The 17021-nt window shown below is 42.0% G+C and overlaps 1 protein-coding gene across 1 annotated transcript in view; it reads left to right on the plus strand.

The window, feature by feature from the left end:
• The window catches only part of LOC103800300 (ras-related protein Rab-3B-like), a 41101-nt gene extending 24410 nt beyond the window's left edge, over positions 1–16691 (plus strand). Inside the window, exons 2-4 of the mRNA XM_009072671.1 lie at positions 7244–7362; positions 12560–12684; positions 16300–16691. Coding sequence (XP_009070919.1) covers positions 7244–7362; positions 12560–12684; positions 16300–16487 — 432 coding nt within the window. The 3' untranslated portion in view covers positions 16488–16691. The remainder of the gene's footprint in view (positions 1–7243; positions 7363–12559; positions 12685–16299) is intronic.
• Positions 16692–17021: the final 330 nt, after the last annotated feature.

Here is a 17021-nt window from a genome sequence, read left to right on the forward strand (position 1 = left end):
CGTGTGCCTGCCCGGGAGGCGAGGGAGGCCGATAGCACCGCCGGGCGAATTCCCATCACCTTCCCTTGTGCCTTCCCACACCAACCAACCAGACTGCCGAATTCTGACAAATCTGTACTGCAGATCACTTGACTCCCTCCTCACAGATTGTGCGCAGCTGATTGATAATGTATTGAGATTTCCCCGTCTGCTGTGCCTCCCCTGGGTTAGCACGGCGCTGTGCCGGTGGTGGTTGGGCTGTAGCGCCACAATCCACTGCCCTGCAGGACCCTTTAGCTTGTCCACACCGGCTCATTGGCAGGAGTGTAGTGCTGCTCCTGAAGTGCTCTGGCTGTGATTAATTCATCTGCTTCTCAACAGCAGCTAATTAATAATGCTTATAGTGGCTAACACTGCTCAGACATCTGTGCGTTGTACAGCTGTTCTTCCAGTGGCTGATCAACAGAATTAAAGGATCCATGTGGGACAACTCAAAATGCTTTCTTAAGGGTTTTTTTTCTTATCATATCAGTGATGGTTTTATCACTTGCCCACAGTGGATGGGCTTTCAAGTGCATCATATACCCCTTGAAATTTGCTGTTTATTTGCAGCTAAAGAAATGGAAGCTGGAAGGAGGCATGTGGTGTGGATGCTGCACGTTTTTATTACTGTCATTTTTTTGACAGAATAAAAAAATATCAGACTGATCTTCATATTAATTCTAAGTTCTGGAAAATAAGACTTTTGTAAGATTTAAGAAATGTGCACAGTGAACTTGCCCTTTGTGTGTGGCTCTTCATGGGATTTCTCTTTTGCAGCCACTATCTTTTTAATACTCTAACAGAGAAACCCTAGAAAAAGATGAGAGAGGCAGATAACGCTCATGAGCAAGCAGCCCTATTCCAGTCCTCCTTACCCTCTGACAGATCAGGAAGGGCAGCTGCTGCTAATCTTCACTACAATCTCAAGGCACCTGGGAAAATGGAAATAATATTTTTAACATTTTAGTAGGTCACGAGTAGTAGTGTCAATCCAAGTACCTTGGCCTGATTCCAGTGTGGGAATTACATTCTGCTGAGCCAATGCACCCTGTTGCATTTTCAGTGATTCGCTTTTTCTCTTAAATGGTGTGGAGTCTCCCTCCCACCAGAAATGTCTTAATGGTGGATTAGGTCAACTTACAATAACTTTTCTTCCTTATCCATCAGCTTAGTTTACAAAAGTACTTTGAAAAGGAAGTGCAGTGCCTCACCTGAAGGACACTCAGCCACTGAGTTACAGGGGACAACTTCAAAAGTGTGCATGTTGGGGATGACTGAGGCTTCTGATGACTGACCAGATGCTAGTGAGCTCTTTGTAGGCTTCACATGTATTAAAAGCCTATTTTCAAAAAAAATCCATCTCCCTGATGGGAGCAGTTGGAATGTTAGAGGAAACAGGGTGGTACCCTTCTGTACAGGACTGGCAAAATAGGATGGGAAAAGTGATGTTTCTGCAACTGGTAGTACTGAAATTATCCGAGGCTGCTGGTTTTAGTGCTTCTAAAGACTTGAAGATAACCACAATGGGGAAAAGTTTAAAAAACTCTTTGCAAGTGTAGAGCCTTCTGTCAAAAAGGGCAGGGTCTTTTTCACAACAGAAATATTTCCCTGCATGTTGCTTATCTGGCTCTCAAGGTAGCAAACTGTGTCTGAGTAGGTTCTGGTGTCTCTTGGGCAATGGGTGTACCTAATAACAAGAGAGGAAAAAACCATTCTTAATATGATCTGTTGAACTGGAGCATTTTAATCAGAGCTGAGTTCTGAAGGAACCAGGTGTTATTTTGCTCCTGGCAGCAATTGAAACTTCACAGGTTTTTCATGACATCATATCTTTTCCATGTCTTAACCAGTGACTCATCTTGCTTGCCTGTTTGTTCCTATTTCTAGCTGCCAGCAGGAACAGTAAACCCAATGTTAGCATTTTCTTATTAATGACACATCCTAGTCTGCCCAGTGTCACTCTCCCTTGTGGTACCTGGTGGGTGGGTTGTTTTTTTCCCCTTCCTCTTTCTCGAGGTGATTTTTGTTTATCTGATTCTTGATGGCTTCCACTCAAAAGTCTACTTTTGCAAGGAAAATCTGTGTCTGTGAGAATGTAACATCCAGGAATTCTGATGGAAGAGCAGATCCCTTCTGCACTGAGCACTGGGCACACAGCTAGGGAAGGCTCAATCCCAGATGTGCAGTCTGACGGGAGAGTAGTGGGATGGGAGCATACCAGTCACCTCACAGCAATAATAGTGACCAAAACAACTAGAATAGCTGGAGTTCATGAGGAATTTTAATACCTCACATTGCAAGAGTCCAGAAAGGTAAGGGAAAGGCTGTTTTGAGCAGCCAGCTCAGTCCAGGGGGAAGGCAGAATAGGGCAGCAGTGGAGAAGGCTGCATGAACACTTGGAGAGATCTGCCTGGAGGTGGGAAGAGAGCAGGGTGGAGTGGAGGTTATGGACTGCACAGTGGCACTCTCACTGGTCACAGCAGAGACACCAGCATAGCTCCATGTAAATGCCAATGTTTCCTCATCCATGAAATAGGGAGTGTGAACAGGTCTTGGATATAAAGGGGTCAGGTATTTCTGAGCCTCAGATAGCAGGGAAAACAGTCCTCTGCCTTCAGGATATGCCTCTATTTCTTGTTTATTCAGGTGATCTGTCCTGTGGAGAACAGGAGCTGAGGTGGCCAGTCTTGCTGAGAACTGAGCTGTATTTGCAGGGGGTCAGATGTTCCCTGACACTTTGATGTCTAACAGCTTGCTGCCCCTATAACCGTGGGGCTGGGGAAGTCGGTTATCCTGTCTCCAAGGCTGACCAAACTCCAAACAAGGTGCAAAAAACTGTAGCATAGGTGTTAAAATGTGACACTGAACAGCAAGGATGAATTGTCTCCTTCACCATAGCTGATGAAGCCCTAAGTTGTGGTTGGTGCTGGTGCTTGCGGTGGATATAGCCCCTGTTCTGTTGCCAACCAGCTGGACAACAAGCAGCTCTTATTCTTGCATATTGTTCTTCTCTAACAAACAAAAAAACCCCACATGAAAATCAAACCATAATCCTTTGAAAAAAAGAAACTTTTATTTCTTTAGAGGCTATTTATCACGTACACTGCTAGAAAAGTCATGGTGCTAAGGGGATTAAATTCAGTACAGATTAGATGTTTCAGTGACATTTTATTTGGAACAAAGAACTTGTGGCTGGAAATCTTCACTAGGAGAAGGATGGTTCAGAATCATGGGTTCTGCTTTTTCAGACCTGCAGCAAAGAGCATCTGTCATGATTTAAAAACTCAAATGTGTTTCCTGTGTAAGTACCTTGCTGTTTGTGCTGAGACAGCCAAGTAAATTTAAGAAAAGCTGGTTGTGCTCCTGTCATGAATGTTTATGTGATGGATCTTGTGAGTAGAGGGCATCTGCACACAATGCAAATGCATTTAGGTCGTTTTCTCCTTTGATAAACACTGAATTTTGATTGCTCATTAATGCGAAACCTTCACATTTTTGTTTCAAGCTACCAGCTAATGGTCTGGTGGGTGTTTTTAATTGTTTGCATCAAGGACAGGGACACACGTAAGCTACAAAAGAACAGAGTTGTTAGCAGATTGGTGTAAATACACCTCACAGAGACCCTTCTATGCTTGGTTACAGCCAAGCTCTCTGATTCCTCATCAGGGACAGCCTTGCAGGCTTCTGGATGCTCAGGCTATTCTTCCCAGGTATTTGGCTAGACTGTTAATTAGTGCTACATCGGCTTTCTGCTGATCCCTGCCTGTGCCTCATCTACTTCTCTTCTAATGAGCTTGTGGTCTACCTAGAAATCTTGCAAACAGTTTGTGGGGAGCAATCTCAGTTATTTTCTCCTTCATTAGATAAACTACTTGAATGTAAAACCCTGAAATGCCTAATTACCGAAGGTTTGTGGTGTTTTAAGCTGAGCTGAGGACAGCTATTGTAAATGCTGAAGAAAGTGAGCTCGGATTTTGCAGTTTGTTTTATTTTATTTATGATGAGGCATCTCTGTGTGTGGGGTTGTTCACTGAAGGTATCATGGTGTGAGTCAAGAAAATTAAGCCAGTTTATAGCTGTCTAAGAAGTGAATATAACCTGAGGAAAAAAAGTAATTTCAGGGTGATATTACAACAATTCAAATGCATTTGGAGAAATGCAACTACAAACCCATAAGGGGAGATGACATGCTCTGTACCTGTGCAGTAAAACAGGGCGAGGAAACCATCAGTGACTCACATGGAGGTGAATCACATTCTGTGTTGTACCTCACGGCTACCAGGACAAGGTTACGAATAAACCTTACATACCATGAAATACAGGATGCTTTTCCCTCACACACACTCCCTCTGAGAACCTTAGGCAGGCACCTAAGCATATTCTACTGAATGTGCAAATTACCTTTCTAATGAGTTAAGTGCATTGCCCAGCAGAGAACAGGTCATGACTAAGCAAAGGCATGTAGCCCTTTGGGTTCTGCCCCTCCTGCAGCCCCAACCCTGTCTGTCACTGTCACATAAATTGGGGCCACTCACACACACAGGGGGTTTGTGGGCAGAGCACCGAAGTCAACAAACCAGGTTTGCTAAATTCCAGAGTTTTCAGGTACCACAGTCTGCCTTTATCACAGATGAGTCCAGTTCCTCACTGAACTGAGGCACTGAGATGATATCAGGGCAGGTTTTGGAAGTCACCCTGAGTGACCCTGGGGGCTGCTTCCCAGGACAGCCTGAATGTATGTCCCCAGAGCTAAGTCCTTGCTCTGTGCCATTGTCAAATTTAATTTCTTTTCAAATTATTCTGCATGCAGCTAGACAACGTGTCTTGCAGTCACTTACTGCCCAGTCACAGCCTCACGCCCTAAGCCAAAATGAGCATTAGTTAAACACAGAAGAGAAAAGAGGAGATGAGATTTGAGAGAGAGAAGAATCTGGGAATGCAGGTGTAAAACAATAATGCTGTGGGTATGACCAATGGACAAGCCTGACTTCCTAGGGATTTGTTTGGGTTTGTTGGTTGAAGAGTCTGTGATATTACTAATACTGATTCAGCACCTTCTCCTGATGAGGCACGGAGAAAGCCTCTCTCCTGTGAATCCTTTGGTGTTGGGAAGATAATCATTGCACTTAAGCTTTTTTTCCCCCAGCTAAGGTATGCTTAGGGTCTCTTTTCACCTTACCAACTATTTTCTGTGACATGTGTAAGAACATTCAAAAGCACTTCCCCTCAAACAAATTTGGTCAAAAGTGCATGTGTGGAGACTGATGATTTAATAAGCCTTGTGTCTTCAGGAAATCAGGCTAAAATAAAGCAACTATCATGTCTTTCTGAATAAAAGAACAGTACTATTGCTGCTGAGACCTTCCTTGCTTGAAGAAGTGTAGTTAGGATCTAGTTGCCATGGCTGGTTTAGCTGTTCAGTAGCTAAGTGAGGATGTGGTGTTGATGAATACAAAAATGCTCTGTGATGGATTTATCCCTGGCAGGAGAAGAAAAGATCACTCTGGCTGCAAGGTGTGGTCCACCTCATTGTGATGCCTCTTGTCAGGAGGGAACTGGAGAACTATTTCTCAGCCAGTGTGCAATGCTTCGTGATCCGCCAGCGGACTACTCTGTCTTGAAATAAATGACAAGTTGAAAGGAAAAAATCCCTTTTTCCAGGGAACTGGTGGAGAAACAGCAAGATTGCGGCATTGTCTCTCCACTGGGAAACTCACAGTGTGTTACAGCTGTGGATAGTCTCTCAGTAGTGCAGTAGGCAGAGCCTTTTAAGCAAGCTGTAGGGAGCTTATTTACAAACGCTTTCCTCCTACAGAGAGCCTCTGTGATATTCTGGTGCAGAACAACAGACTGGCTGGTGTGTGTTCTGGAAGGGCCAACACTGTCTCTTGCATGCAGCAAAACCAAAGCTGCATGCATAGGAATGATGGGCAGGATGATTTTAAAGTTGAGTACTTTCCCTCCCACTGTATTCTGGGGTTGTGATGTGCTGCGTGTGATCAGAAACTGGCTCTGTATGCCTGCAAGAGTGCTCTACATGGATTTATTTTACTCTTTTGATATGTCCTTTGGGGAGTTTTTCTTCAGAGAAGAGAATTTTAATCACCTTTTAAATCAGTGGCAGCAAACGCTTTCTTCAGTGTGGGTTTTGGGGGGACAAAAAGACCATTAATTTCAGAACTACTAACACATTGCAGCAATTAGCACTCAACACCTTATGCTGAGCCCACTCTTTGAAGGTGAGGCCTTTGGCCTCCCTGGAGCTGTTTCACAGAGCTGCCATTGGCCCAAAGTTGGATTGAATGTGTTTGTTCAAATGATAGATACCTTCTGCATGAGAGATACATTCAGCACACAACTTCTCTCCTTGGTTCAGAAGACAGGTCCAGAGGGAAGGGATTGGCTGCAGGGCAGCTGATCCAATACAGAAATATTCCTCAGTTTAAGAGCAGTCACACAAAATGTGAGGAATAAATGTTATTGGCATCTAACAGATGGTAGCTGACATGTTGTCTAGCTGTCACAAGTCTTTCAAAATTCTCCTCTTGTATATTCACCTTTGTGCTCCCAGACTGAACACAGAAGTGATAACTGCAGGTAGAGGTACTCTGCAGCACTCTATAGGTAAAGAGAATTAAGCTGAACCAACACAAGAGGATTAGTAAATCTCAAATTAGTATGTGCACCTCAGCCATTGTGATTGGGATATTCCACATTCAATTCACTGTGTATAATAATGTTCATTGCATCAAATTTTTAATTCTTGTCTCTAACCTGAGGTAAGAACTGAGTCACCCCCAGCATCTATCTCAAGGACATTTTCCTGGCCGTGACACTGAATTGCAACACACAAATGTCTTTTGCCTGGTACAGTCCTGAACTGTTTTCTATTGCTTCTGCTTTGAAGTGTCAGCTTTCGGTGAACTCTGCTAACATTTTATTATTGCATTGAGGCTGAGGCAGAGAAGAGCAATTAAAGGGTTGACATCTTTGGTATTTTTTTTAATAGGACATGTCAAAATGCATTTAACAAATCATGCTTGAAGCAAAAGTCTAATTAATGCTAAAATGTAAGTAGAGCTCACTTCAGTTGAGAGCAAATGAGAATTTTAAAATGTATACTAACAAAAAGTGGTTGCCTTGTTTTAGATATGGGACCTAACTACAACTCCTATTTCTGAGAACTGAAGTCTTAAAGCATAAATATTCCTTTCTGTTCCAGGATACAGCTGGACAAGAAAGATACAGGACTATCACTACAGCCTACTACCGAGGTGCCATGGGCTTTGTCCTCATGTATGATATCACCAGTGAAGACTCCTTCAACGCAGTGCAGGACTGGTATGAAATGCTGTTGTTGTTGGGGTTGTTTGGGTTTAGGCCAATTCTCTCCTCACAATTGTTTGTTGAGAACATGAGACATCACACCCTCCATAGTGTTTTGCATCGCCTTATTCTTTCCTCTTCATCTAAACTCCGAGATAAATAATTTGATTTATAAACTTTCCTTGGTGAAAGTTCTGCAGCTTCACTTTAATGACAATGTTATAATTCAAATGTTGTAGCATACCATAGCAGTTGTTGCTTTTAAAAGTTTGAATTTATTGTAAAGAAATTAATCCTTGCATGCATTATTTGGGCTTATGAGGTTTCTGGCTAGGCTGCTGAAACAATTCAGTTTAACAGTGGTTGTTCAATTCAAATCTCAGGGACTGGGGGAAAGGCTGTGTTTATCCTCAGAATTAGCACCCCCATGACTCCCTTCAAATGTCCTGCAATCATTTCTGCTTGTTGCCTGGTTGCTGTGCACTGCAGATAAGTGTGGTCGGTGTGCAAAGAGGCAATGCAGTGGTTACTATCATCTCCCAAGTCTGATTGATTTGCAGTGATCTGGGTGACCTCCTGGGAGCATGTGACATGCTGGCTATGGCTCTTAGCATCCAGCTCGGTCTGGCTTTCTGTTGAACACCTATTCTGTATTCCCTAATCTAGGCTGTAACTCAAAAGCTGCAACAACATGGCTTGTTGTTTCTAGCAACTTGGCTTTCCTCTGAGGCTGTCCATCTTCTGTTCTCACTGTCCACTGAAGCAGTTGGTCATGATCATCACGTCTAAAGATGTAGCATCCACTTTCACCCCATCTCCAGTAGCATGACACCAGGCTGCAGAAGGTGAACTGCAGCACCTTCCTGAGCTGTCCTTCAGCGGCTAGAGACAGAGGAGTAAATTTTTTCCTTCTTAGAAACACAAACTCAAAGGTTTTGTCAAAACCAGATTCCTCCCTGTGGCACACCCTCCACCAAACTCAGATGAAGCTTTTTCTGCAAGTGTCTGCACAGGGATGTTTTCCATAGGAGTGCAGGCACGTGAGCTAGGGCAAGATCTTTCATTAAACAATAAAGATTTTCAGCTTGGTTCCCTGATGAAACAAGTGATATATGATCACACAGTCCATCTATCTGTCAGTCTGTTGGTTCTGCTCTAATAAGTTTTACTTATCAGTCTTAACTTAGCTAAAAAATACCAAATCTTAATCTCTGAGCTGCTACTGTCTTAAAGTTTGTACAGGTGAAATTTAACTGGAAGTTTTGTATTGGAAATGGTCTAAGGTCTGTTCTGTCAAGGCACTGGTGGCAAGAGGAAGAATTGGGAAAGGTCAGCTTTGTCTATTTGGCTTCCTGTCATCCTGTGCCATGGGAGCTGCAGGAATATCTTTGCTGAGAGCACCTTGTCAGCCAAAGGACAGAGGTGAACCATCAGTGTATTTGTACTCCGTATGTCAGGAATTTTTCCAACCAGTTTTAAGATTCTGAACCCAAATGATGTAGTGGGGAGGATAAAATCCTCTCATTTCGTTCCCTTCTGAAGCTCGTCCACAGGAGAGATGAGAGCTGCAGCAAAGGCAGCATCACAGGGCCAGCAGAGTCCTCTAGTGGCCGTGGAGCTGAGAGATGGGTTTTCCCAGTCTGCAAAATCGCTTTCGAAACTTCTGAAGGCCCATGAAATGGAAACAAAAGCTTTTGTCTGCTGCTATATCAGCCTCTGCCATTTTCTAGCATAGCAAGTAGGTAGGATTTTTGGTTTGGGTTTTTTATTTCCACCATGCTGCATGATACAATTATGCTGAAAAAAAGCCCGTTACACTGGATCTGGTCTTTGGTCAGGAATTGTACTCTCTGTGGAAAATTAAGGTGTCTACTACTTGAGCTCCTTCAGCTCAGAGCTCCATCTGTGGTTCTTCAGCCCGTGACCGTTTAACAGCCTCCTGATCAGGTCTCACCTGTCAAAAAGGGAAATGAGAATATCTCTTCCAGTTTGCCATATGATTTCTTCCTTTGGGAGGTCTTTTTCCCTCACCCTGCTTATGGGTGGATGTCCTAAAGAGGATCTCGATTTGCTTTGTGTCACTCATACTTCTCCTAAATCAAGTAAAGGCACTATCTCCTGAATGAGGAGGATCATGGCTGTGTATCAGGTATTTAGACAGCCTCTCCAGGTAGTATATGAATGTGAAGTTGAGTCTTTCTTTCATTCACATGAATCACCCCAATTAATTGGGTGATCGATAAATTATTATCTTAAAGCCACTGAAAAAGACACAATTTGGGAATATCTGGAACATGATTTATTCTATTGCTCCTTCACTGGAAAAAGTACATCATATTGTGTGAGAAGCCTTAAAAGATTAAGCCTGAGTGATTTTCCTTACTGCAGTGTGGCAAGAATTCAGTCAGGTTATTGTACAAGAAAAAGCATAAATGGGCAAAAGCAGAAATAGATTTACCTGATATTTGAAAATAAGCAATGATTTTGTTTGAATATAAGCTGTCCTTCCTGTAGGGTGAGTGAAAGGGTTAAATGAGCTTTCATGGCTTTTAGCTCAGTTTCTAGAATTCTTTTTTAGTAGTCTCCTTGGATAGCTATTATTTGACATTGGGTTGATAGTTCTGTGTGTGGATGAATCAGTGCTTTATACCTCATTTGAAACTGTACTGGAACTAGAATATAATCAGTTTTTGAAACTGTAAAGTAAGTGGAAAATATTTTGGAAGCTCTGCTTGGACAATCTAGACAATTTCATAGAAGGAAATAAAAATTGGTAAAATGTAACTTAGATATAAGCAACAGCTGGGTCCAAAAATCATCAGCTTTGTTTATCTTTCAGGCTGTTCTCCAAATTGGGTTATTGATACCTCCACATAACTGTGTACCTGAGACTATTTTTCTTCTAAGCATGAAGCACAAACCCCGTGCTCTATTGTTAATTTGGGGAATTCAGCACAAACAAGGCACGGCATTTTTATTGTCACAGAAATGCATTTCTCCCAGTGTGTATATTGGGCTGCCCTGGTAGTTGTTATCTTTCCAAAAGCTTCTGGAAATTTGCTGCCTCTCTTTTTGTATGGGCATCAGAGTTTTTAGATGTTCTTCGTAACTCGGTTGGTTGGTTGTTTTTTATTCCTAATGGGTGTAAATGTCAATGTTCTGCAGGAGAGGTTTTTCACTAAGGTGTACAAAACAAGGAGAAGGATGTGTTCCTGTGGGAGATTCTTCATGCTGTTTGCTTCTTTTTCATTTACAGTTTCATTAAACAGTTAAAATTTGGCAGTGTGTCCCCATACAAATTTCAGTCCCCAGGGGCTGAAATAAATCCAGAGAGAGGACAGAGGCAGAGGAGGAGCCTGGTTGTAGGTGTTTTAAATTGAACCTGGAAAAACTTTCTTTTTCTCTATTGCTTATGGAGGGAGACTGGGGAGATGTTCTCTTTCTGGGCTTTTGCTTGATTTCTGTGGTCACCTCCTTCTGTGATGACCCTCAGAGTCTCATCAAGGCTTGTATTAGCCCTCATGGGGTTTGTCTACATGGAGGCACTCAAAAGGGTGAAACTGGAGGAGCCAAAACTGGGATTGGTGTGAGCGCCTTTGCAAGAGGACATTAGGAAGAGGAAGAAGTTTCAGGGCACAGAGTCTGTTTTTGCATGTTGCAGTACGGTCTGGGCTTGTGCAGTGGGCTTGGTTCAGGTTTATGTTTTCCAGTGCAATTTAAATAAGCTGCTGCAAAGCAAGTTGCACAGTGAAATGACCCCTTTTTTCATAGTTATTTGTGGAGTAACGTGACTGGGTGCTTGCCATGGAAAAGGCAAGTAAGCAACTCAAACTAATTAAAAATTATCATTAGTAGATCAGAGCTGGAGGCTGCTGCTAATTCCAAAGAGAAGGAATCAAGTGCTTTATTGTTTAAGGGAGTTCAAGGAAACTTAAACAGAAGTAAAAATCTGAGGGTATTCCTGGGTCTCCTGGGAAATGGCAGGTTTGCCTGAAACTGTAGTGCTCTGTCTGGAGTGGTGGCAAGTAGGAAGAAAGAGTGGGAGGGTGAGTTAGGGACTGGAGAAGGGGTGGAGGAGGGAAGGAGTGTATTGCTTCTGGCAGAGCAGCCTAATTACCTTTGGGAAGGAGGGAGTCTTAAAAGATAGAGCTGACTTGGTGAAGATTAAATAGGTTGTGCTGGTCTGAAAAAATGGATGAAAATGAATGCTACCAAGCTAATACTGTTCTGCTGCTGGCTCTGGGACAACCCTCACTGAGGATGGTGGGAGAGGACTGACCCCTCAGGATAAACAGGAAAAAAAACCTTCCTCTGTTGTCATGACGAAACGCTGAAAAGGCCAAATGCAAGGCCAGAGCCTTGGGATGCACAGTGAGCTCCACTCCAGTTTGAGTAGATGAGCCACAGAGAGCTTCAGAGGCTTTAGGTTCACCCCAGTGCTCCTGCCTAAGCTCCCATGCACTGCATCCCTGCGTCATTGAAGTTGGCATTGGTCTGATACTTGCTGTCTGTCATTGCATCTGCTGTTTCCTGCCTTAGGGATGACTTAATCCTGCTGGGTTCAAATATTAGCTCACAGAGCCTAGTCTTGATCCCATAGCTTCCTGATTTGGTAAATTTCTCTTTCGCTACTGTGTCCATGTTTCTATGCGAATTTCAATCTCCTTGAAACAGTTTTCTTGTTCAAGCAAAGATGACTTGATGTTGTTATGGTGTTCCTAAAACTACAGCAAATGAGCATCCATTTTTGTCTGCTCTGAATTATTGTTGTCCTGTCTTTTGTAAGAAGTTGCAAATGCAGCATGAAGTGTGCCATCTATTGTATGACTTTCTCTATGGGACAATATCCTTTAGAGCTGTACTTGAATGTTGTTCCTCTGATGAATGACAGCTGAAGGAGAAGAAGCTTTAGAAGAAGACTTTTTCGTCCCTAGACTTCAAAAACTACTCAATTCAGCTTTTTATCTCAATCTAGTGATCTCTAAAGCACTTGCAAAGTATTAAGAAACTTAACTGCCACACAGAGTTAAGGAGTGACAAAATAGGATGATGCTGTGAATTACATTATCTGCATTCATGCTTTGTGTGTGAGCCTGGTCAGTTGTCTTTTAACCAACACAGTTTGAGATGTTTATGTTGTTTTTGTACTTAATATATGACTGTATTTTGGCACAGCTGATGGAATGTAACAATCCTTTTTGACCTGCTGTAGGGCCACACAAATCAAGACTTACTCCTGGGACAATGCACAAGTGATCCTGGTTGGAAACAAATGTGACATGGAGGATGACAGAACTGTTCCTGTGGAGAAGGGGAAACATCTGGCAGATCAGCTAGGTACATGGAAAGCTTTTTTTTCATACCTTCCCCCCCCCCCCTTTATATTGTATTCCTTTTAGTTTGTCCAATAAAAAGCCCTTTCAGCAGTATTACTTTAATAATGGGCTCACAACTAAGAAGTGCAATATATTCTAGGTCCCTATTTTCTTGCTCAGTAGGCCAAGACATGCTTGGTAGAATAGCACCTTCTTGTAGTGTTGCTGTATCTGTAAAGCTAATGTCTAAGGATGATAATGTCTAAGGAAGATAAAGCTTGTCTGCAGAGAACAGCTTTTATTAGCTCAGCAGAATGAAAAGGGAATAAGTTTTCATAAACACTATTCTATCTCCAGGTCTCCAACTCCCATGTACTCATGGCAAATCAATGCAAACATTGATTTTTATAGAAGAATTTTTTTTTTACTAAACAATGGAAAAAGGAGTTTACACATCAGAACTGTAGAACAGAGTAAAACATATTTTTAAAATATGTTAGGCTTCTCTATCCAGGTAAGAAAATGGCTATGTTATTAATGTGGGATAGAAAAAGCAAAACAGTTCCTTTGAGAGGAAAATGGGATTGCAGTGAAAATGTTAGAATGAATGTAAACACATTTATAATGTATTTATCTTTTTTTCAGTATCTGTTATAGTATCTATGATCTTTTTAATATGGAATCAGGGCTCTGTGCTCAGATTTATCTATACTGTTTCCTTCTGTTACAGAATTCAAAGCAGCAAGTAAATCCTGTTAAAATTTAATTCAGTTAACTAACAGTGAAGACCCTACAGTGAGCTTAGATATTTGTGTAGCTTGTAAGAGCAGAGGTTCTTACCAGATCCAAAGGAATCACTATCATCCCCAATTTATAAAATCCTGTGTTGTCTTCAGTTCTTAAGCAGTAATTGGAAGGTGCACGATACACTGTAAAGCTGGGGCTGTTGGAGTTCCAGCACACATTGCATACATTGCTGTAGTTTAAAGTGTGACCTTGATCAAATTGCCCATTATGCTTGAATCTTGGATAATCTGATAGTTGAGGGGTTTGCTATTGCTGTGCTGTTTTGCTTTGCTTTAATGCAGGGAAGCTATAGAATCCCTATTCATAGGGAAGCATAAAGTATGGCTTTGTGAGAGGGGTCTGTGGGATATGAACAAAAAGATGGTCACTGTTCCAAAGATTTAAGAGTAATCAAGTTATTTTTTCATGTTTCATGTGAAAAAAACAGGCATGTCTGCAAAGACCTAAGGATTAGAGCCTTCAAGGGTGACTTCTACAGATGGCAAGCACAAAGGGGTCCTGTTCATACACTGCCATCATAAGCAACTAATGAGCAAATATCAAACTAAGCCTATCATTATTGTTATTATTATTATCATTATTATTATTATTATAATCATCAGTCTTCACATCTTGGACTAGCAAAGATGTGGTTAGTTTGCAAAATCAGTTGTGGGCTTTTTTTTACCCATCAGAATTTAATTTGCTTTTGGAAATATGAATGTGAATAAACTTGGTTCCTGGCTTGCAGACTATTGAAAGGGTTGTGAATGCGTGTGTTGCCACATATTTTGCAGGAATAATTACACTGTGAGTTCATGAACATTTGTCCAGACCAGTGTAACAGCAAATAGAGAGTTTTATTGGAACTCCCACTCCAATTTGGATTTCTAGTGAGTTTTTTTTCTCCCTCCAAAATTCATCTGTTTGTTTCAATACAAACTTGGCATTTGGAATGTGAATCCTTTACATATGGGACACTTCCAGACACACACAAAGAGTTACCATAGCAACTGATTCCATCAGTAGGAAACTGTTTTGCTGAAGAATGCCCAGTTCTGCTCCCAACCTATCCTCATGCTTGTCCAGCTCACCCTGGAGAAACACCCAGTGCATAGCAACCTAAAAGCTAACCATGCCTCTGGGAAGTGCTATCCCAGCCCTGCTCTTCTGTAGCCTCCCAAAATGCTAAGCACTCTTTTTAAAAGGGCTGGAAATAGGTCTGGTTTTATCAGTCAGTTTTTCCTTATAGTAGCATTATCTGACATTATTGTGTGTGTTAGGTGGAAGGAATCTCTTTTAATTGGCTATTGACTGCTTAAACTGCTAACATTCATCAAACGATTCACATAAAGGTTATCCATCAGTGTGTTATCTAACTTTGCACAGTGACATTAACATCATTGAAATAATTCCCTAATCACATTAAGAAATTGTTATTGGCCTGAATGTGAATGAAATCAAAACAGATTGGTGTAGCAGAAGCTGAACCAATGTTGGATTGGCAAATATCTAAGTGCAGTTCTCTGATTTTTGTGCCTTTTAGAATCGTTTTTATTTATCATCAAAGACAGCAAGCTGGACAGACAGAACTCTCACCTGATGCAGGATAGGAGTCCCTATTTAGTAAGGAAGGCTGTCCCACGAAATAAAAAGTGCTAGAATGAGGTGGACACCTACTTATCTCACACATCGAGGTGATTCAGCCTACCAGCAGTGGCACACTAATCAGTTAAGCCAAATTACCTTTCTCTTTGTTTGTGGCAGAATCAAAGAGAATTGATGCAGTGCGGAATATCCCCCAAATGAATCACAACAAAATGTTGCTTATTGCAAAATAAGCTCTCTGTGGTGCCTCAACTCTCATTGCTGGCAATTTAATAACCTGCTAGAACAGAAGCAACAGCCATTGTAAGTGCTGGTTGGCCTTTGAGGTCCCTGGGGTTAGAAAGATAACGAAATGCTTCACAGTTCAGTGCGTTCGTGCTGCTGAGACAGGATTCAGGCTGGCTGAGAGAGGCTGGTAGAGTAGTGTGGGGTGTCAGCAGGAGGCAGCAGGAGCTGTTCGTGCCATCCCCTCCTTGGCATAGCTCCAGCCTTGCTAGTTTGGTGGTTTTTAATCAGAAAGAGGCAGTGTTTGGGAATCTGAACTCATCATTGCAGCCAGGAGCTGGTGACTGGACACTGAGATTACTCTCTAGGAGGCACACAAAGCTGTGTAATTCAGTGGTGCTGACAATCCCTGTCAGGACAGGTGCTCTGTCGTGACATGTGCTGTGTGACTTTCAATCACCCTGAAGAGCTTTCTGTCTAAACAAAGAATGGGACAAAACAAGACCAAAGTCATGGAGCATTTGGCTCTTGAGTGCTGAAGTTGGTGAGCAGGAGTGCAAGTACAATCTTCCTTGTCTTTCTGGCCTTTGCTCTTGCCAGACTGCAGAAGGGATTTGTAGAGCAAGCCTGGCCCTGGGGCAGAGGTATGTGGAGCCTGAAGTCTCTCACATTGCTAGTGGTGGCATGTCACCAGCAGCTGCAGCCCAGGGGACCTTCACTGATATAAGGGGAAGAATTCAGCTCCTTCTGGGTTTATTCAGATCTGTATCATCTGCAGTTGTGCATACCAGGGTGATGGTAAGGATCCATTCATCCCTTTGACTATTATTGATGCCTGGTAAGTTTTAGAAGTATTTCTGCTCACTATTCCAAGATTGTGAGAGTCAACAGAGCTTAGGAACCATCTAATGTCTTGTTTTCTTAAGATGAGTCCTGAAAAAAATTAGGAGTATTCCAAAAACCATCTTCACTATCATCAGCCTTTACTGATACTTTTTGTTCACTTTTTTTTTCACAGGTTTTGACTACTTTGAAGCCAGTGCCAAAGAAAACATCAACGTGAGGCAGGTGTTTGAGCGCCTCGTGGATATCATCTGTGAAAAGATGTCGGAGAGTATAGAATCAGACAGTTCCAAGGGCACTTCTGGAAGGAGCATGCGACTCACAGACAACCCACCCCCTTCCCAGCAGAACTGCTCGTGCTAGTGACCTTTCACACTGAGAAACGTCCTTCTCTCCCCTCCTGACTAAATTTTATCCTTTCATTTGTGGTGGTGCATTATCATGTAGTCCAAAGGCAGAAGTGTCTGTTGTAGGAAACTGGTATGTTTGTTTAATGTGCTAGAGTGTTGATGTTCTATATTTTCTCATCCAATAATTTAAAAATCTGAAGAAATATTGTGAATGTGTGAATGTTACACTTAAGAAAAATAATTGTATAGTGTTGCAAATGTGATTTCCACAGAGAATGTTGCATTTTTAATTATCAATTCCTCTATTGCAGAAAGAGGTTTTTTGTCAAGAATAGGAAGCACAAAAACCAAGTAGAAGGGACCAGGTCTAAAAGAAAATGGGGGAAATTCTCTTATAAAGCAAGAATATGCTTTATTTTTTTTTAAACAAAAAATCCCAATCCCCAGATATGTTGAGAATTGTTGTTTCTGTCCTCTAGACATGGACCTGTTTTTCTGTATGATGGAGCAGAAAACAGAGCATTTCTGTCTGACAGTGTGAGATCCT

This window comes from Acanthisitta chloris, unplaced genomic scaffold (genome assembly GCF_000695815.1).
Source record: "Acanthisitta chloris isolate BGI_N310 unplaced genomic scaffold, ASM69581v1 scaffold17564, whole genome shotgun sequence".
Taxonomy (NCBI): Eukaryota; Metazoa; Chordata; class Aves; order Passeriformes; family Acanthisittidae; genus Acanthisitta; species Acanthisitta chloris.